This window comes from Artemia sp. Qi Xiang Cuo, chromosome 21 (assembly GCF_049724085.1).
Source record: "Artemia sp. Qi Xiang Cuo chromosome 21, ASM4972408v1, whole genome shotgun sequence".
In the NCBI taxonomy this organism is placed as follows: Eukaryota; Metazoa; Arthropoda; class Branchiopoda; order Anostraca; family Artemiidae; genus Artemia; species Artemia sp. Qi Xiang Cuo.
Genome location: NC_142814.1, coordinates 49,720,314 through 49,741,755, shown reverse-complemented (window position 1 = coordinate 49,741,755; position 21,442 = coordinate 49,720,314). Strand labels below are relative to the sequence as shown.

Sequence of the window (21,442 nt, the reverse complement as noted above, 5' to 3'; positions counted from 1 at the left end):
TTAGCATGCGTGAAATCTTAATCCAATAGGAAGAAACAAGTTTTTTAGCCACAATATTTTTACAAGTAGACTCTTTTTCTGTGATGTTTTCCACAAGAGGATGGGAAGGGAGGGGAACGTAATTAGTATGTTCACAAATTGAACAAAAGAAATATGTAATAACTGTAATACTTCATTAATACAATAAGACAATATTTCATTATAAAAAGAGGGATGTGAACCTGAAGTCCTACCTTTTAGTAAACCGTAATTTATTTTTCTTTTAGGGATTTTTCCGAAAATTCCTAGAGGCTAGAGCAAGATTCTAGAGGCTATTCTTTGAAAGCGTAATAGTTGAGATTATCAATTAAGTTTTTTCCTAATTATGAGGCCGTCTTTTTACCGCCAATATCTTGCATTTTTTTTATTTTTTTTTTAATTTTACCAAAAAAAAAATCACAAAAAACTAAAAAATTATAAGATTTTAGAATAAATTCGGAAATTCTTAGAAAAACAAGATTTGGTAACTCTAGCTTATTGCTGCAAGCTAATTCTAAAAAAATCTGAATTTGTGTATATGGAGTATTAATTTTTTTTTTTTTTAATTCGGATCTTACATTGCATGTAAATTTTCTAAAATGAGTAGCTGTACCTGGCGGGCCGTGATCTCGTCTTCCTGATCTTAGTCAAAAAAATCTAAATTTTAAATAATAAATGGAACAATAGGAAAATTTTTATATAAGACAGTGGAATGCAACTTTAAATGAATATTTCGCCCTATATCCAAGGGCCGTCCTCAGCAAAAAAAACCGAAGAAAAAAACCAATAGAAAAGAAACTCACATGAAAATTCAATCATTAAAATTGAAAATAGTTTAAATTTTTTTTAAAACAATGATGCTAGGGCTGTTTTAAAAATGTTAAAAAACTTTTTTCATTTTTAATGATTGAATTTTAATGCGAGTTTCTTTTATATTGTTTTTTTTCTTCGTTTGTTTTGCTGAGGATATAGGGTCGAAATATTCATTTAAAGTTGCGTTCCACTGTCTTATATAAAAATTTTACTATTGTTCTACTTATTGTTTATGATGAAAAGGCAGTGTGGTCTGCGTCGCTATTTGCGATCTAAATTTTATTTATTTGCCCTATAGGATATTGAAGAAAGGAAATGGGGTATATTCTTATTAAAGCCCTCAGACACTCAAATTATAATGAACCTAGAAAAAAACTTCACAGATTTGTTTAAACAGTCCTTTCTGTAAATAAATGCAAGATCCTTTGAGATTGATTAGCCTATAAATGGGCTGAGGTCCTTCCCTGTGTAGAACACGAAATGATGGATCATTTTTCTTTCCTTTTTCTTTCATTTTTCTTTCTTTCTTCTTTCTTTCTTCTTTTCTTTCTTTTTTCTTTCTTTTTTCTTTCATTTTTCTGTCTTTTTTCTTGCTTTCTTCTTTTCTTTCTTTCAGGTCAAACTTCAGCCTCCTTTACCACGCATGAAGACCTACTCCAGCATTCCACCCAGTCAGCCACCACCCCCTCGGACTGAAACAGCTCAAACCATCCTTCAAGATCTGACACAAACACTAAAACGACCCGAGATTGTTGCTAAACCTGAACCAAAGCCACAAATCAGACCTGACCCGTCGGTAAGGCTGCAACCTCAACCTCAGATAATTAACAGACCTGAACATCTGAAGCGAGATGGACAGACTTTACCGTTGCGTCCAGATCATCCATTTCAAGCTTTACGGGCCGAGCTGCGGGCTGAGTCTCAGAGGCACCAATCTAGTCACACTAAAGTGGAATTATCGCAGAAAGTTGAAATATCAGCTACCAAACATACACACAGTGAAAGTAAACGGGTGACGGCCGCAAGGACCGAAGTACCACCAGCTCCTCCTAAGGAAGTACCAGCACCGCTTCCGCCTTTGCCAAAAAGTAAACCTCCTGAACCACCAAAACCTCCTAGCTTATTAGGAACAGTGAATCAAAACATGCCACCTTTGAATCAGGCTCAATTTACGCCAGGCATTCTTGGTGATTTCCCAGTAAGCATGGAACAAGAGGTGATGGATACTAACTGGGACATGGACTTCGGAGACCTTTCCCCTCCTTTCAGTGCTCTCCTCGGGGAAAAAGCTCAGCTCAAAAGCCATCTTCCAAAGGCAATGCCTAGTCTCTTTAGTCCAGAAGACGAACGGCGCTCTGAACCACCCCCAAGTGTGCGAGCTGAAAAAGTAGCCGAAGAATCAAAGAAGAGGGAGGAATCAAGCTCCTCCCCATCTCAAGCTCCTCCAATTAAAGCTAGTGAAAATATAACTGTAAATGTGACAAAAGAGATCAAAGAAGTGATTAATAAAGAAGTGAAAAAAGATAAACACACTTATTCGACCATTGACACAAAGCAACATGAAAATTTATTTAGTACTTTAATGGTTTCTCCTGCTACTAGTATTTTTGGAATACCTCAAGTTAAATCTCCCGAAAAACCCAAGGAAGTGAAAGCTGAACGGATGACTCCCCCTCTTCCTCCCCCACCACTTAAAGCTCCACCTATCCCAAAAATAGAGCCTTTAGTACAAGAGCCTATAATTGAAGCAATACAGGAGGACTTGAAATCAGTGACTATTGCGAACAGTTTACCAAGTGCAATCGAGATTAAAGAAAGTAAAAAAGAAGCGAGTGATGTTGACAAGCATCATAAGAAGAAGAAAAAGAAAGAACATAAGAAGCATAAAAATAAGGAAACCGATGAAAGTAGAAAGGAAAGGAAGAAACATAAAAAAGAAAAGGACAGACAAAAGGAGAAGGTTGAAGAGTTACCGAAAAAGAAGGCGAAAGTTGAAGATGTGCCAGTACCTTCTGAGAAACCAATCATTCCCAAACTCAAAATAAAGGCTCCGAAGCCACCCTCCCCAGTGAGTGCATCTTCCCTGAAGTCGGCGGAAGTGATCCCTGCATCTGAGGGCTTAAAAATCAAAATCAAAATGCCAAAACAACCGTCAGAAACATCTCGGAAACGAGATCGAACGCCTTCAGTTAGTGAAGGCAGCTCAAAATCACGAAAGCTGGAGAATGGTGAGCATGAAAGGAAGAAGGAGAAGAAAGAAAAGCATAAAAGTCATAAGAAAGACTCGTCAAGGGATAAGAGTAAGGTAGGAATTTCCTTGGTTTTTGTTGCCTTCTCTGCTTCAACCCTTGTTTTAGTTTCTGCCCATGTTTGCCTATTCATGGAAAAGAGGGAACTTTTAGATAAATTAAAAAAAGAAATTTACTAATAAATTGTCCAGTCTTTTTGTACCCAAAACCAAAAAGCAAACTTTTATTAAATTTTTATTTATTTACGAACCCGTCATATTAACACACAAGACGGAGTACTTAGAAAGAAAGACCCCATAATCAGACATTTTTTTTTAGTTGGTTTTCCAATTTGTTTTAGTAACATTGAATTACTTTCAAGATTTAAAATTAAAGAGCAGTTGGATTTAGCTAAGATTAAGACTGATAACTTCTGCTGTAAATCTGGAAATATTCTCTTTATGCATAACCTTTTCTTTTTTCTAGAATTTAAAAAGACAGATATTAATCATTTTTTTTATTGCATGAATTGTATTCAGCTATATTTCCAAGCCTATTGTAATTTGCTGGTTTATTGAAGTTTTTTTGCTATTTCGTGTATATATTTTGTTAAAAAAAACTAAAAAATAAGAGAGAAAAAACGACGAAGGAGACTGCGGCCAGTAGAAGAAAAAGATGAAGAACTAAAATAACGCGGATATTTCATCACAACAGCAACATTTTAAGAAATTTAAAAATAAGTCTCTTGTGAATTATTGTCTCGATTTATCAGTAGTTGTACCGAACCAATCGTGCTCAAAATCCTCCTCAGGGCCAAACTATGGTGTTTTCTTTTGTGGATGGTGAAGTTTTCCCCAGAGTAGAGTGCAGACGGTCTTGTATCATATTACTATCTTTTCCTGTTTAGCTTAAAGTTTATTCCAATAGGCAATGCAAAGAACTCCCCCTAAAAAAAGTCCCTCCGGATCCCACCCTAAATACTAATGAAATTGATCCGTTTTTGCCCCATCTTGGCTGGTCAAGCTTTCTATCACAAAGCTCACATGAGAAGCTCAAATTCTGAGAATAGGACAATGATCAGTGTTGGAGCTAATGTCACCATAGATGATAATGGATTTCAAGAGGTCCTTTCTAGGAGCTCCAAAAAAAGGAAAAAAACGTCCCCAATCAAAAGTATTTCCCCTCCCCCTGTCCAAGTTTCTCTTTCCCAAAACTTAGGCATTTACCTCAAAATTACTCCTAATACCCCCTTTGAAATAACGAAGATTACTACAATAAGGGTTGCAATTTTCAAAATGTTAAAATCAATGTTTTCTCTTAACATTCACCGTAATGGATCTTTGCTAATAGCTGTCCAAGATCAGAAATCTGCAGATATAGTACTTAATCTAAAATCTCTTCTGAATACCCCAATTAATTCATCTAAATGGAACCCAAAACAATCCCCAACAAAAATAGTATTATATAATGATCCCCTAGAAATACCAATTCAGGAGTTAAAAGAAGGGCTCTCAGATAGGCCTGGTAACACAATCCCTGTAGAAGATTTCACTCAACTGGGTAAACCCAACTCTAATGGATTAAAAACAAGTAGATCTTTCTTATTTACACTGAAGGAAAAAATTAATATCCCAGAAAAGTTATTCCTATTTGGGCAAATCAAACCGCACAAGGAAAACAAGCCGAAGCCTATCCAGTGTCAGAAATGTCTAAAACTGAGACACACAACAAATAAATGCAATGAAATTCTCCTAGCCTGTAGTAATTGTAAAGGCTCCCATCCTAAAAAATTGACAACTTGCAACAACACTCAGCCTACATGTATCAATTGTAAAGCCCCTCATGAATCCACCAATAAATCACAACGCCCTGCATATAAGACAAGAGCACTAACACTCCAAATAGAAACAGAGAAAGATAGTTCGTACCCTTCTGCGTCTATTTATGCAAACAATGTCCACTCACACCAAATAAAACCTATATTGAAACAAAATGAAAATTCCACGTCAATAACTCCCCATGTACCACGTACTCCTTGCGAAACACAAGCCTTTAAGTCCCCCAGCTCGCATCTATATCAGAAAGAGTCACAAGACCAACAAGCCTCCTTGCCTAGTGAGATGAGGTCGGCTTGGCACCCCTTCCCAACAAGAAACAAACCAGAAACACTACCAGGAATTAATCCCTTAACTGACAAACTGGATGCACAACAAAACATGCAAACCCCAAATATATGCTTATTCATTCTAAACTGCAATGCAGTTCAGGCCATGAATATACAACAAAAACAGAAAACAAAAATCATTGCTGAATTAGCAAAAATCTACATCCCTAATCCGATGCTCATTCAAGCAAAAAAAAGATCTTGCTTTACTATTAACAAAGCTGAACATTGATACACAGTCAAACGAAAAATAAATCAACAACACAACACATATGAATGCTCTAGTGGAACGTAAGATCATTTACTGAAATATTTTATGAATAATAATTCCATCAATATTGCTTGCCTCCAGGAAACTTATTTAACCCAAAATCAACAAATTAAGTCTCTGAGATACACTATCCTGAGAAAGGATAGATCATCAGAGAGAAAAAGAGGTGGAGTAGCTTTAACAGTTAAAAATAATATAAAATTCTGTGGTATCAACTTTTCAGATTTTGTAAATGATGTTGATGCAATTGGTATCAGTGTTTGGCTGAACAATACAAAAACTTACATATTAAGCTTTTATAACCCTAATGGCCAAGCTACAGATGCCATGGATTTCTTCAGCTATATAAATAATTCTAATATGTTGAAAAATATCATTATTTATTGAGACTTTAATGTCCACAGTCTTTTGGGTGGAAAAAGACCAGCAAATGAAGCTTATAAGTTCATTGAACGCATGACTTCAAATAATAACGGATTATCTGGTGCTACCGCTCCAAACTGGAATACATATTTAAGCCCCAAAAATGGCAGCTTCTGTACAATTGATCTAAAAATTGTGTTTTTAAATATTTTGAATAAGATTTATATAAATAAAATTGATAGTCTATGTACTGACCACTTTGCCATAGTTTGCTAAACGAAACGGCCCTAAACGAACCTGCTGAAACCCTATCACATACCTCCAAATATATCAACACTAAAGCAAATTGGCCTATGTTCCAAAATAAGCTAAATGATGAAATTACAAGTTTCACCCAAAATTCATGCATTTCAAACGCAACACCTGACACACATGCTGAAGTTTTGGCATCTTTACTAATAAATACAGCTAATCATGCTATCCCCAGGACAACACCCAGGAAAACCTTTCCTAAACATATTCCCAAAGCATGGTGGACAAATGAGTGCCAAAATAAATGGAGAACAAAAAAGGCAGCTAGGAGAACATTCTTAAAAAAAAAAACCATTACCTATTACATATTTAAAAAAATTACAAGCAGAATCTAATCTAAAAAGGACCATAATAAATTTTAAATATAACTACTGGAATAATTGTGCAAATAATCTCTCCAGAGAAACACATGAGCCAATTATACATAAAGTCATAAGCCACATCTGTGGGAAAAAGACTTCCCCCAACCCACTACTGTATGAGCTTATACATAATAATACCCATTATGACAATGAACATCAAATAATTGTAGCAAAATGCCCCCAATTCCTATGAACCCAAGTTACCACCCTCGCCCAGGATCTGAGTATATGACCAGCCCATTTTCAATCCAGAAAATGAACAATGCAATACATCATAGTATAACCATAACTAATAGTATCAAATGACATTATACGCCGTACATGAGTAAAGGATCACATTCCTTCATAAACACTTCAAATTCAGAATTGTTATGTTCATACTTGGGCTTCACCGATGTTTCACAAAATCAGCAAATGATTGTGTCACTTACGCATACTATAGAAAAATAAACCTAAAAATAACTCTGAGTCTTATAGGCCCATAATGATTACTCCTGTGATGGGGAAAATAATGGAGAAAATGATCTATTACCGACTCCTCTGGTTTGTTGAAAAAAAATGATATAATCCCTTACACTCAAAATGGCTGCAGGAAACACGGTTTCTCAATATATGATTTCGAATTGTTAAAAAACGAAATAAATGAATCATCATCAAATAATAACGCCCTAGTTGCTGGTTTCCTTGATTTTCAAGAGGTATACGACAGTACGAACCATCACCTCCTTTTAATTAAACTTGCTAACTTTGGACTACCCCCCAAGCTAGTATCTTTTATAAAATCTTTCATAGAATTGCGAAGTTTCATTGTTTGTGTAGGTTCAGCCTCTTCACCCCAAAAGAGAGCAGTCCTCAGCTGCCTCCTCTTTGCCCTAAATCTCTGGGACATGAACCTCCCCCACACGAATCTACAATATGCTGATGATCTGGTACTATGGTCATCTTGCAACACCTTTGAGATTGCCCAGTCAAAGCTGCAAAAGTCACTTTTCCAATTTGAAAAATTCTGTCAACATTCAGATTTACCCATTGCACCTACCAAGTCAAAAATAATCCAATTTCACCGAAAGCGAAATCATGTTAATGCAAGACTAACTATAAATGGAACAACTATTCGAGAAGATAATCATATTAATTACCAAAAACTTAATTTCCACCTCCACATTTCAAACACAATAAAAAAATGCTATAGAAAAACAATTATACTAAAAAGACTTCTTTCTACACCCTGGGGTTGTAAGGAGAAAACCTTACTCTGGTTCTATAAATCAGATATAAGACCCCATATTGACTATGGGCTCATCATCTATGATGCATGTGCAAAGACCTAGATGCAAAAAAAATTGAAACAATACAAAACGATATAATACGTCTCATATTTGGTCTTAGGAAACCCACAAACACCAAGTTTCTGCTTATGGAGAGTGGATTAACAACAATAAGGGAGAGACGTAACTTTCTCTTGATAAAACATCTTACGAAAATTGAATCAAATAGCTCACACACCCTACATAATTCCAGCCATGTATAGAGGCATTGCAGATGAGTATGCCAATATTCAGAAGAAGTTCCCTGTACCTGCAAACTCTATTGCACCTACTTTCCCCAATCCCCTCCATGGGATTGGTCAATTTCCATAATAAATACTGATTTCTCGAAGTGGATTAAAGATTTAACCCCCATCACTTTTGTCCAGATAAAATTTGCTGAACTTAATACAATTACTTATAAAAAACCATTTCCAAATCTTTGTTGATGGGTTCAAAATGAATGAGAAGGTAGCAAGTGGTGCCTTCCTTCCTCACCTGAAAATTGCAATGGGTGAGAGATTGTATAATAATGTATCTATAATGTCTGCAGAGTTAAATGCCATAATTATGGCATTAGAACACCTTATGGAAAATAAACCCTTGATTGCTAATTCAAATAATATTATAGTTTATTCTGACTCTTTATCAAGCCTTGAGTTGCTGTCTTCAGCTCCTCAATATAAGCTGGATATTGACACTTATCATTGTCTTAGTATTATAGATAATCTTGCTTCAAGTGGCATAAGAACTTATCTTCAGTATATTCCTAGCCCCTCTGGTATAAGTGGTAATCATCAGGTTGATGAAATAGCCAAAAATGCTATAAATATCGACCAGCCAAGTGGGAGACCAATCCCCATTAGAGATATTTACCGATGGAGACTATCAGATATTATGTTTAATAAGAAAAATCCTACTCTTTCCCCCTTTCCCAATAAGTATTTTTCTAAAATTTATCACAGAATTCATTCTGGAACAAATGGACTCAACTTTCTTGCATTCTCGTATCAGTTTTCTAATTCTAGTGGTTCATTTCCCCTGTCCCCTCTTTGCAGGGATTGTATTATGAATAATAAAACAATTGACCACTGCCTATTTGAATGTAATATGCTGACGTCTGCACAGCATACTTTGAATTGTGAACTGTTAAAGTGCTTCAAACACCACAAAATCTCACTATCAGCCAAGAGCCTAGCCAACTATACCTGCACACAGAGCACAGAAATCGATATCTATCTTCTTATATTTGAACTCCTTGAGTCAATAGATCTACTGAAAGATATCTGAGAATATCTAATAAATAAGAGACAACCAAGCCAGTAGCTCTGTAGCCCACATAGTGAGGCAAAAGGAAAAGGGCTAAATAGTATCAACTGAAATGCTCAACTGCATTTCAATGCTCAACTGCATAGTATCAACTGCCTGCTGTGAAATAGAAGAAGAAGAAAGAATTTCGCCTGTATTCAAACTGGGCGTCCTCAGCACAAGAGAAACAAAGATAAAAAAAAAAAAAAAAAAAAACTAAAAACAAATCAAACCACCACCAATAAAAATACAATTGTTGTAACTGATCCACGTAGGGAAAATAAGCTATTAGAGTTAGTTCGATGAGAACACCATAGCAACTGAGGTAAAAAAAAAATATATATATATAAAAATCGAAATTAAGTTAATTATTATTTTGCGAAAGAAATCCTCTTGTTAGCTATTATTGAATCAATTCGTTTTGGTCTACTAGGTAATATAGTCGACTGGTGCTTATTTAAAATCTTAATTCCCTTATTGACTGTTGATGCACTTTTCAAAAGATTATCATAAATTGAGTCAATATTTAAATTTCCCGTGTCCCTAATAATCGAAAGATTAGCAAACATATTTTTTAATTTTTACAGCCTCCCTCGCCCACTGAGGAAAATTTCTATCATTAGAAATAGCCGTGGCCTCATCAAATTTTACTAATTGTTCAGGTTGAAAGATAATATGTTCCACCAGAGCTGAAGCAAAAGTTTCAGGAGGCTTGTTTAATTGTAGGGTTTTTCTATTGAATTGCGATGCTCAATAAATCTTTTAAGAAATTTTTGGTGAGTTCTACCAGTATAAAAGTTCCCACAAGAACACAGAATCTTATACATCCCACATACTAAATCTCCCCGGGTTAAATCCTTTCCAAAACTAAAGAATGCTCAATAAATCTCAATAATGCTTAATAAATCTTTCAAGAAATTTTTGGCGAGTTCTACCAGTATGAAACTTCCCACAAGAACACGGAATCAAATTTCCCCGGGCTAAATCCTTTCCAGAACTAAAGAAACTACCCATTGGTCTCACCGATTGGAAATATGTATTAATGTTAAATTTACGCGAAATTCGTGAAAGCTTCTCACCCAAACCAGGTACATATGGCCATGAAATGAAACTTTCAGATACATTTAATTCAGAAGACTACGAAACTTCAATGACCTTACTATCATGTTTAATAGGCCTGTTTTCTATTATTTTACCAATGAGCTTAATTGGGTAATTATTACAAAATAAAATATCTCTCAAATATAAAAATTCCAAATCGAGAAATTCCTGGGAACAAATTCTGAAGGCTCTATCCACTAGTGAAATCACAACCCCTCGTTTCACAGACACAGGGTAGCACGAATGAAAATTTAAATACCTATGATTGTGCGTAGGTTTTCTATATATCGAGAAAAGTAAGTGGAGATCACTTTTAATTAATAAAATATCAAGAAAAGGCAGTTTGTCATTTTCCTCAAGATCCACTGTATATTTGATATTATTATCAAAGATAATTAAGTGTTTACAGAAAAGGTCTAAGGAATCTAAACGGTGTCTCCAAATGCAAACTACATCATCAATGAACCTACCCCAGAAACAAGGGGAGATTCTAAAACTGTGTATAGCGAAGGTTTCAATAGAATCTATGAAAAGATTTGCCAACAAAGGAGAGAGGGATGCCCCCATGGGTAAACCAAAAACCTGCCTGTAAAACTCCTCTCTAAAACCAAAATAAAAAGAATATTCATTTACCAGGATAACTAGTTTCATAATGACTTCAACATCCAAACGGATTAAGGTCAAATCTTGTATCAAATCGAATTGTTTTGTAATTTACTCTTTAATATGTCTTCGCACTTTTTTCCATTGCAATTTGAATACATGGAAACAGCGTCAAAACTGCAGAGAATTGAATTCTCCTCCAATGCGAAATTTCTTAATTTATAGGTGAGATCAATCGGATTTTTTGAATATGATTTGTGTGTTCCCAAAAGAGGAGGCAATGCCACGGACAACCATTTTCCTAATTTTGAAACAGGCGACGGAGGAGTGACACAATGGGACGAAGGGGGCTCCAGTCTTATTAATCTTGGGTAGACCAAAGATCTTGGGTACAGAACAACCTCTTGGATAAAATTTATTATAAAATTGTGGGGTAATGTGTCAATTATTTTTCAGTGACTCCAATTCCTCTTTTGTCGACTTTTCATATTTATCTGTAGGATCAAAATCCAGTTTTTTGTAAGTAATAGTGTCTGAAATAATGGTGTTCATTTGACGATCATAATCAACAGTGTTCATAATTACAATAGTGTTGCCTTTTTCCGCTCTGGTGATAGTAAGGACTTTATCCTTTTTCAAATTAAAAAGTACTTTAATGTCATTTTTTTGTGTGATATCTTTTCCAATTTTGCTCGTATTAAGTGTTTAGTTTCCCTACGATCTCGGTTCTAAGCTCTTGAGGAGCCTCAGCTTTATCAATATCCATAATTCCTTACTCTACCTTTGAAGTTATAATGAATAAAAAAATCGGTGTTGGAAAACAGCACTTAAAACCCTTCGACAAAACTGCCTCCTGTTGACTATTCAGAGGGTTAGATGACAAATTCTTAATCGCAGGACCCAGACAAAAACGAGGGTAAAAAATATCCGAATCCTGGAACAAGGGGATGAGTTAACTGCGTTGAATGCTAAAGAATTTGCTTTCTACCAAAATCATGCTTTGTATTCTTATTTGATGCATCTTTGTGGCTTCGTGACTCATGTATGACTGGTGTACCAAATGCAGTGCGGCTCAAATATCTGTTCTCTTTTCCCTCTCCTCTGAATTTAGCCCCTCTGAAGTATCAAGACTTTGATGATTGTTTGTTCCTGCGTTTGGAGGAGATAATCCTTTACATGAAAGGGATTTAACCAGAAATCTCCTCCCCCAATCAGAAGCAAATAGGGGAAACAAACTAATTCCTTTTGTAATTCCTCGACTCCCCATGACTTCCGTCACCTGGGTGTTTTTCAAGCTGTTACCTGGACAAAAATGTTCGAAAGTATCTATTTCAGAGCGGATAAAAACTGACGGATTTTACAAAAAAAAAACGGATATAATTGTACAAACCTTGAGATCGAAATCAAAATTTAGACTAAGGAGGTGTGAAGTGGAGGTCATGGGTAAAATTTCCGAGGATCTGTAAGATGCAGCTAGACGGCATAAAAGTAAAATATTGTACTGGCATGTTATAATAAATTGAGAGGGAATAGTCAATCTGGATTTTGTCCAGTCAAAGCTAGAAATAGGCCCGCAATTAACTATAGGGAAAGAGTTAAAGAAGTATGGGCAGAAAATATTGAGAATTTATTAAACCAAGATAAAGCTAAAAGAAAAGTTATAAAAGAAAATGAAAAAGTTTTTGATACCTTTGCTCTGAAGGAGGATTTGTTTTGTGAGGAAGAATTAGCGACAGTACTAAAAGGATTAAAAAGTAATAAGGCTCCAGCTGCTGATAATGTGGTAAATGAGTTTCTTAAATGTGGTGTGGCTCTGAGGTTAGAAATAAGTTACTGAAGATTATGAATATGATTTTTGACAAAGGGGAAGTACCTAACGATTTTAGGAAAACCTTAATAAAGCCACTTTATAAGAAAGGTGATAAAAGTGAGTGTAGTAATTATCGAGGCATCAGTGTGGTCTCTGTAGATACCAAATTACTTAGTGATATGAAACTTTTTAGACTGAGAGATGCTATAGACAAAGTTTTAAGAGAAAAACAGTGCGGTTTTAGAAAAGGTACAGGATGTGTCGAACAAATTTTCACTTTTGGTTTAATAATTGAGAAGTGCCTGAGTTGTCAAACACCTTTGGTCCTCAGTTTTATAGATTATGAGCAAGCGTTCGATTATGTTGATAGAAGAGCTTTTGTAAAGGTTTTACCCTTGTATTGTATACCAGACAAATACGTTAAAGTGATTAGTGCTGTGTACAAGAATAACACTGCTGCGATTAAGGTAGGAAATGAGGTTATTAGCTGCTTTTGTATTAAATCAGGAGTTAAGCAGGGTTGTGTTCTATCCCTCTGTATATGGATTATTTTGATGGACTTTGTCTTAAGGAGCACATGAAAGGCAATGGAAGATCACGGAAATCAAATGGGGAGGAAAAACTCTCCTGGACTTAAATTATACCGATGATTTAAGCATCCTAGATGAAAGTGTGAGCAAAATGAATAAACTTATAGAGGTTTTGCGAGTTCATGGTGCTAGAATAGGGTTGAAAACTAATGTTAAGAAGACTAAGTCACTAAGGCTAGGAATAAGTGAAGATGAAAAGGTAACGTTGGGTAATGAGAAGATTGATCAGTTGGGCAGCTTCACGTACCTTGGTAGTATTATTAGTAAAGATGGTGGGAGCAGTGAAGATGTTATAAGTAGAATAGCCCAGGCTCGGGGTGTTTTTTTTTCAGTTAAAAAAAAGTTTGGAAGAAATTTTGAAAGAATAGGAAGATGAGTTTGCAAACCAAGATTAGAATATTAGAAGCTACAGTGATGACAGTGGTCAAATATGGCTCTGAAGCATGGGCGCTCCGAAAAGTGGATGAATATATATTTATATATATATATATATATATATATATATATATATATATATATATATATATATATATATATATATATATATATATATATATATATATATATATATATATATATATATATATATATATATATATATATATATATATATATATATATATATATATATATATGAATGTATGTTATATGTTATTGCGCCTATATGTCTCAGTTGGTCCTCTAATGCGGACTATGTGAACAGAGTCCAGTAACCTAACAATAAACAGGGCACAAGGCAGGAAGTCTGCTATTGGACTTTTAGTATTGCTTATTATATTAAAGAGATTGTATTTTTCATTGTCTTTGAACTATTCATCCGTTATTAACAGTTTAACCTTTTAAATGTTATATGCAGTAGTTTTTGTGTATTTTTATTTATTTTTCTTATCTTCAATTCCTTGTTTTGTTAAGTTTTTATCTTTCTCTTTTGCAATGCTGAGGAGGCTTCGTTGGCGAACGATTTTTTTTTTTTTTAATTTCTCTTCCTTTTCTTCCTTCTCGGAGTAGACCAGTTGTTTTGGAGATTTATCTTTCTTTGGTTCTGTTTTCTCTTGGTAGGACAGTTCAGGTTCTGATCTTTTTAGATGTGAAAAAGGATTTGGTGCTTTGTTTCGATTTTTTCGTTAATTAGTTTCTATTCTTATTTGCCTAACTAGCTCAACAGAAAAAGATAATTGCTTTATCTTGAATTAGAAGGTCCAGAATGAAAGGGAGCTTTGATTTTTCCACCTCACCAATTCCTTTTTTTCTCTAATATGTTTTTAGTAACAATACATGCTCGCAAACTGTATTCTAATTTGTGTATTTGGCTCGGATATTTCAGCAATGACCAAAGTACTCTAAAACATCTGATCTTTATCCAGGGGGGCCGGGGCACCCCCCCCCCCACTAACATAGTCTAAAGTAGTGTAATTTACTTAATTAACGCAAGATTGCGTTAATTAAACTTAATCCTAACGCAAGTTTATCCGATCAACCTATTCCCCCCCCTTCCCCCTAAAATAAATCCTGGATCTGCCCTTGTCTTTTTCATAGTAACCAGGAAATTAATCTACTAGGTTTTATTTCAATGTACTGTTCTCCCCATAAAGGAAAGCTGTTATTATTACTTAATATTCTATTGTTTAGATTGTTTTCTAGAAGTTACCACCCAAAGTAACTTCTTGAGACAACGCTTTGGTATCGTGAAAGTAGGCATGTTAGTCGGAAGGGGTGGGAGGGTCAACGTTCTCTGAAACCTTGAGATTTCACATGTTTTCTGTTGTTGTTGTTTCTTCATAAACTTGGCCTACCAAATTCAGTTTGTTTATATCAATGTGCTAAACTTTTAAGCAGGCACTTGTGAAGCTTTGTTTCTAATCTGGAGGGGGGCGCAACCTGATAAAAATGAGTGAATCACGTGAAGAATTTAGGAGTAATTATAAAATTATGGAGACTTCTAGGAGGGATAGACGGATGTGATCAGTGTCTTCTTTCTGCTGCATCAGCCAGCATCAGCGTCATCGTTTGACGCCTGTTCAAAAAGTAATAGCCTCATATTTCGACTACCCAATTCTCGCTTTTGTGATATTACATGGTTCTGCTAAATCAAAGAATAAAGATTCTTTGGACTCGCAGATTTTAGTGAAAAGTACGCAAGTTGTAACTTTTTTTGCAGAGTAAAACATTGAACAAAGTACTTAGATAATATTCTCATCGAAGTTCTCAGACTACTAATGAGAGAAGGATGAGCTTTGATTTTGTAAAAAAAAAAACATCCTTAGAAGTAAGATCAAAGTCCTCAAATTCTCAAATAAAATTGATTTTCGTCAAAAGACGATAGATCTTAACAGATGGACAAGCCGAAATCGGCAATTACATAAGAGAAAAAACGTGAAATTCTATTTCAAAACGTCTGATGCCCCCCTCCATTTGTATTTTGTTTATCCTTAAATATTTTCCTTTTTTCAGGAATCATGACCGTGTAAGCTGGAAGTTCCAAAGAAATCGTCGAAATTTCTCCAAGGGCTTTTGACCTGTAACCGAGCATAGGCGTGATTAGCTGTTATAAACATTATTGTTATTAGGTGATATTTTTTTAATTTTGTCAGATTATTTTTTAGCTTTTTAATTATGAGTCAGGGGGCTGAGCAAATTTTTGCAATCCTATGGATTGATTTAGGAAGGCTGTTCATGTACATAGATCGTTTAAAATTAACTGTTTGTAATAAATATTTTTTAAATCTACTTTTCAACTTCTTTTTCGCAAAAAAGTATTACAGGGCTATTCTGCTGTAATAAGTGTGATGAGCAGTGGTAGGATGGTATCTAAGGAAATTGTACTTTCAGCAATGAAGATTTCAGTGAATATATTTAATATACTTACTTGAAAATTTGAAAAATAATGTAAATGTTTCAGTCCAAAACCAAAATCAGAAGGATGTCGACTCTCGCTGGGGAATGTTAACATTCGCCAACGAGAGTCGACATTCTCTTATTCCAATCTTTCACGGTAATATAAATCAATTTTATGCGACTGTAGTTAATATTTTAATTTAAAATGAAAAGCATAAAGCTGTCAAAGATAAAATTGTGAAAGGAAAAAAAAGTTCTATTTTTCTATAATAAAATGAGTTTATGAAAAATGACGGTTGCAAAATTAGAAATTACTTTAGATTATGAATGTGGTTTTGAAAAAATTAAAATACTTACTAATTATAGAAAAATTTCGATCAAACCCAGTGACTTCAGTTAGGAGGGGGGCATTATTTTACCCACTCCCAGATTTGAAAAATACCTTTTTGGGGGGAATGCTTCTTGGAAAATGCTTTCTTTTTTATTTTCGATGAAAAAGTTGAAAAAATGACAGAAAAACCACACCCCTGATTCGCTTGTGTATTTAAGCCTCTGCGAATTAACACACCTTTCTTATAAAGGAGGGGGGGGGGTAATTTCAAATCTTCAGAAACAATGATGTTACAACAATGAGTGTGGTAGTTTCATAAGGGCCGTTCTTTTGCACTAAGATCTTACATCTAAGATCTCAAATCTTTCTGCAAAGATTTCCATTATTTTAACTCATCTTTGTTCTAAGATCTTACGGCTCACTGATCTTAGCAAAAAATGTGAAGGGCGCCATCTTTCTGCCATAGAGAAAAATGATAAGAGAACTTTGATGATCTTTGATGAACTTTGAGAGAACTTTCATCATTCTGCTCTGACCAGCGGTCTGAGAACATCATTGTTCTCAGACCGCTGGTCAGAGCAGAATGATGAAAGACGTTTGCAAAAGATCACTACAAGATGTAAGATCTTAGCACAAAGATGAGTAAAAGAACGGCTCTATAGATATTAGTTGTAGGAAGAAAATTACTTAGCATCACTATACTTATCAGAGGCAACGCTGTAGCGTTGCCTATAGTAAAGGCCATACGGCTTCAGTGTTTTATTATTTATTATTATTTTTTTTCTCCAGAGGCACTTCATATGGAAGAGGTCGTCATAGAAGCTTCAAAGGGGGCTCATTCGATTGGAACTCGAGAGTTCTAGTGCCCTTTTTAATAGTCAAAAATGATTGGCAACTAGTCCCCCCCCCCACGCCCATCATTTCTACAAACACACCCAATCAAAATCTTGAAAAAGGCATTTTGTTCAGCGTAATTGATTTCAAGATGGAAAAAATGTTTTTGAGGATACTCCCCCACAACCCTCAGAACAAGGGTTTTAAGATATGGCTGGGGGGCTTATAAGGGTTTTTATAGAAGGTGTTGTCGTAGAAACTTCAAAACAGGCTCATTCGATTGGAAGTTAACGAGATATTGCCCTTTTTAATATTCGAACGTCATTGGTGTGTAACTAGCCCCCCCCCCCCCACGCCTATCATTTCCCCAAACACATCCCAACAAAATTTTGAGCTAGCCATTTTGTTCAGCATAGTTGATTTCTAGATAGAAAATATATTTTTGCGGAGGACAATCCCCCACAACCCTCAGGGCAAGCTCATTCAATTGGAAATTCAAAGGGCTAGTGCCCTTTTTAATAGTCGAAAGTGATTGGAGGGTAACTAGCCCTCCCCACGCCTATCATTCCCCCAAACACATCCAATAAAATTTTGAGATAGTCATTTTGTTCAGCGCAGTTGATTTACAGACAAACAATATATTTTTGAGGAGGACACTCCCCCACAACCCTCAGGGCAAGGGTTTTAAGTTATGCCCTGGGGGCATATAAGGTTTTTATAGAAGGCGGTGTCGTAGAAACTTCAAAAAGAGCTCATTCGATTGGAAATTCCGAGGGCTAGAACCCTTTGTAATAGTCGAAAGTGATTTGAGGGCAACTAACCCCCCTCTCACGCCCACCTTTTCCCTAAACACATCCAATCAAAATTTTAAGACAGCCATTTTATTAAACGTATTTTTAAGTTCTGGAAATTAGGTCTTGGAGGATTGCAACTCCCCCAAAGCCCTCGGGGCAAGGGTTGTAATTTAAGGATTCTCCGAATCCTTCATATTATTTCTTATGGAAGGGATGCTCGTATAAACTTTAGAGAGGGCTCATTTGATTGAAAATTGAAAGTTCTTGTTCACTTTTTAAGAGTCAAAAGTGATTGAAGGGCAACTAGCCCCTCTCCCTCGTCCACGCCCTAAATGCATCAGATAAAAATTTTGAGATAGACATTTTGTTAAAATAGTTCAAAGTTCTGATAACAAAAAAACTCCGGTGTCGACACAGCCCACCAGGGCCCAGGGGTAGGCGTTGTAAGTTATACTCTGGGGCATAACTTATTAAGGGGGGTTTATAACTTATGGGAAGGGGTTTTGTATGGGAAGAACAGATAGGAAATCTATTATAATTATCGAATTATAAGGTTAAAATACATACTCTGTGATAGATGCAAAATTGTTTTGGCACACAAAATCCTATTAAGGTCAATTCCAAACAGCCGTGATCCCTTTGTGTCAGCAAGTGAAAAGGTCTAAAACCCCTTATTGGAACTATTTTTTCAATCCCTTAATTGTTGTCGCTGTCTACAAGTTATGCAAGTCTATTGTCTATTGTTCATACATAAGGTTCTTATCAAAGAGGTAATTGTATAAACATTTCAAAAAGCCTCATTCGATTTAAACTTAAAACTCTTTATCCGTTTTTCTAAGTAAAGAATAATCAGACTTTAAGCATCCCCCCCCCCTCAAGCTATCAAAACTTTAAACTTTTTGCAATAAAACTCTAACAAAAATTAATTAAAAAACTATCCTGAAAATAAATTTTTCAAATAAAAGTAAAGGTTATTTTAAACTTAAGCTCAGGAGATACAAATACCTGTTTAAATTCAAACTCAAAACCACCGGAAATTACTATTAAAGAATAAATGATACCCAAAACGAACAGAAATTAAATAAACAATCATAGCAAAAACATACAACAAGTAATAATATAAATGAATAAATAGATCCAAAAGCGAGTAATGCTTAGATTTAATATGAAAATCAAACTTAAAACGAAAACAAATATTTTTCTATTAAAGTATAAATGAAACTTAAAAACGAACAGAAATTAAATAAACAATCAATGCGCACAAACATACAATATACGATATACAATATCGTATATTAATGTAAATGAATAAATAAATCTTAAAACGAGTGAAACTTAAATTGAATGTGCAAATAAAGTTTGAATCGAATAAAAATAACTACAAACAAGAGTTTGGGTATCGTCTCACTGCAGAAGCCTAAATCCTACTGCGTCATTTGCGCTTTACTGAAAACGAATTATATTACAAATGTTTTCTTTTGTACTTAATATTGAAAATTAAAATTATAGTAAAATTTTGAACTGATGAGCTTTTAGCAATTAATATCATTATGCATCAAATATTCAGTTTAATTTATTAGTTCTTTTCAAGATTGGTCAAGACAAATATAGTTTCACTACAAGCAAAATTTGGATACTGCCCCCTTCTTTAACTGTAAAAAGCTAAAGCCTTCTGCGTCATTGGTCCTTCACTGAAAACAAATTACTCGTATATTACAAATTTATTATTTTCCAGTTCTTACAGCATTGAAAATGAAAATAAAAATTACAGTGAAAAAAAAATCTTGAGCTGATGGATCTTTCAACAATTAATAGCATTATATATCTAATATTCAATTTGATTTTGTTTATACTTTCCAAGACTGTTCAAGACTCATATAGTTTTGTCATTTTTTTTAACTCTGCCATTTTTTGTAACTAATCGTGTTAGTTTGTTATGAAAACATTCTGTGGCTTCTAGGCATTTCTATTTGAGCGGAAAACCGCACCTCAAACTTTGTGGAACATGCATTTTCTTGCATGAAACACCAAAATATGATAAATGTCAAGTTTCAGATTGTTCCGCCACTCATAATCAAGTGCCATTTGCATTTTTGAACCCGCAGAGTCAATTAGGGGGTGGAGGGTATGTTAAATTTCGATGCAGCCCTTTTCTATCGTGGTTTTATTCACATTTTCAACACCAGGCCTCGGGACTATCATATAATCTAACAAGCATACAACTACCACAAATCAGTATCAATAAATAAATGAAACCCAAAACGAACAAAAATTAAAATAAATATTAGAGTCAAACTCAAAATGAGCATAAATTAATGTAAGTAGGGTTCAAAACCCCTATGCTTTCTAAAAGCCAGAATATAATTTGTATTTTACTGATAAAAAAAATTCAAATGAGTTTACTGAAAAAAAATGTGCATTGTCAATTCAATATACATATGCTGATATTTATTCCCTAAAATATTGATTAATTTTTGATTTCTTAAAGTTACAAAAGTGAAAATATTTCAAAGAATTGTTCCCAGTAAAGCGCCAATGGCGCAGTAGGTTTTAGGCTTCTGCAGTGAGGCGTTACCCAAACTCTTGTTTGTAGTTATTTTTATTCGATTCAAACTTGATTTGCATATTCAATTTAAGTTTCACTCGTTTTAAGATTTATTTATTCATTTACATTAATATATATTGTATGTTTTGTTTGCATTGATTGTTTATTTAATTTCTGTTCGTTTTAAGTCTCATTAATACTTTCATAGCAAAATATTTGTTTTTGTTTTAAGCTTGATTTTCATATTCAATCTAAGCATTACTCGCTTTAAGATCTATTTATTCATTTATGTTATTAATTGTTGTATGTTTTTTGCTATGATTGTTTATTTAATTTCTGTTTTTGGGTTTCATTTATTCTTTAATAGTAATTTCTGGTCGTTTTGAGTTTGAATTTTAACAGGTATTTGTATCTCCTGAGCTTAAGTTTAAAATGGCCTTTACTTTTCTTTGAAAAACTTGTTTTTCGGAAAGTTTTTTTTAATTAATTAAACAAAGAGACGCTGTGGATGATGTTTTGAGAGAAGAAGAGTGGGACTTTTGAAAGGCGAGGTATGCGCCGAACAACTTTTCGCTATTAGATCAATAATTGAACAGTGTTTGAGTCATCACTTTAGCCCTCTGTTTTACAGATGAGAAAGCGTTCAATTCATCCGATAGATGAACTTTAATGGTATTAAAGTTCTGTATGGTATATCAGGTAAATACATTAAATGATTAGTGGTATGTACGAGAATTAATTTTAAAAACTTTTCCACGAAATAACTTTTTCAAAGAAAAGTTAAGAGTTACATTAAGCAAAAGATGAGTAAAATTGAAGTCAAATAATTTTTAAAGCGTAAAGCTACCATAAA

At 34.5% G+C, this 21,442-nt stretch overlaps 1 protein-coding gene across 1 annotated transcript in view; it reads left to right on the top strand.

Annotated features, from left to right (window-relative positions):
- The window catches only part of CycT (Cyclin T), a 99,928-nt gene extending 83,957 nt beyond the window's left edge, over window positions 1-15,971 (top strand). The window contains exons 8-9 of the mRNA XM_089107280.1: window positions 1,448-3,136; window positions 15,702-15,971. Of these exons, the coding sequence (XP_088963406.1) occupies window positions 1,448-3,136; window positions 15,702-15,710 (1,698 nt within the window). The 3' untranslated portion in view covers window positions 15,711-15,971. The remainder of the gene's footprint in view (window positions 1-1,447; window positions 3,137-15,701) is intronic.
- Window positions 15,972-21,442: the final 5,471 nt, after the last annotated feature.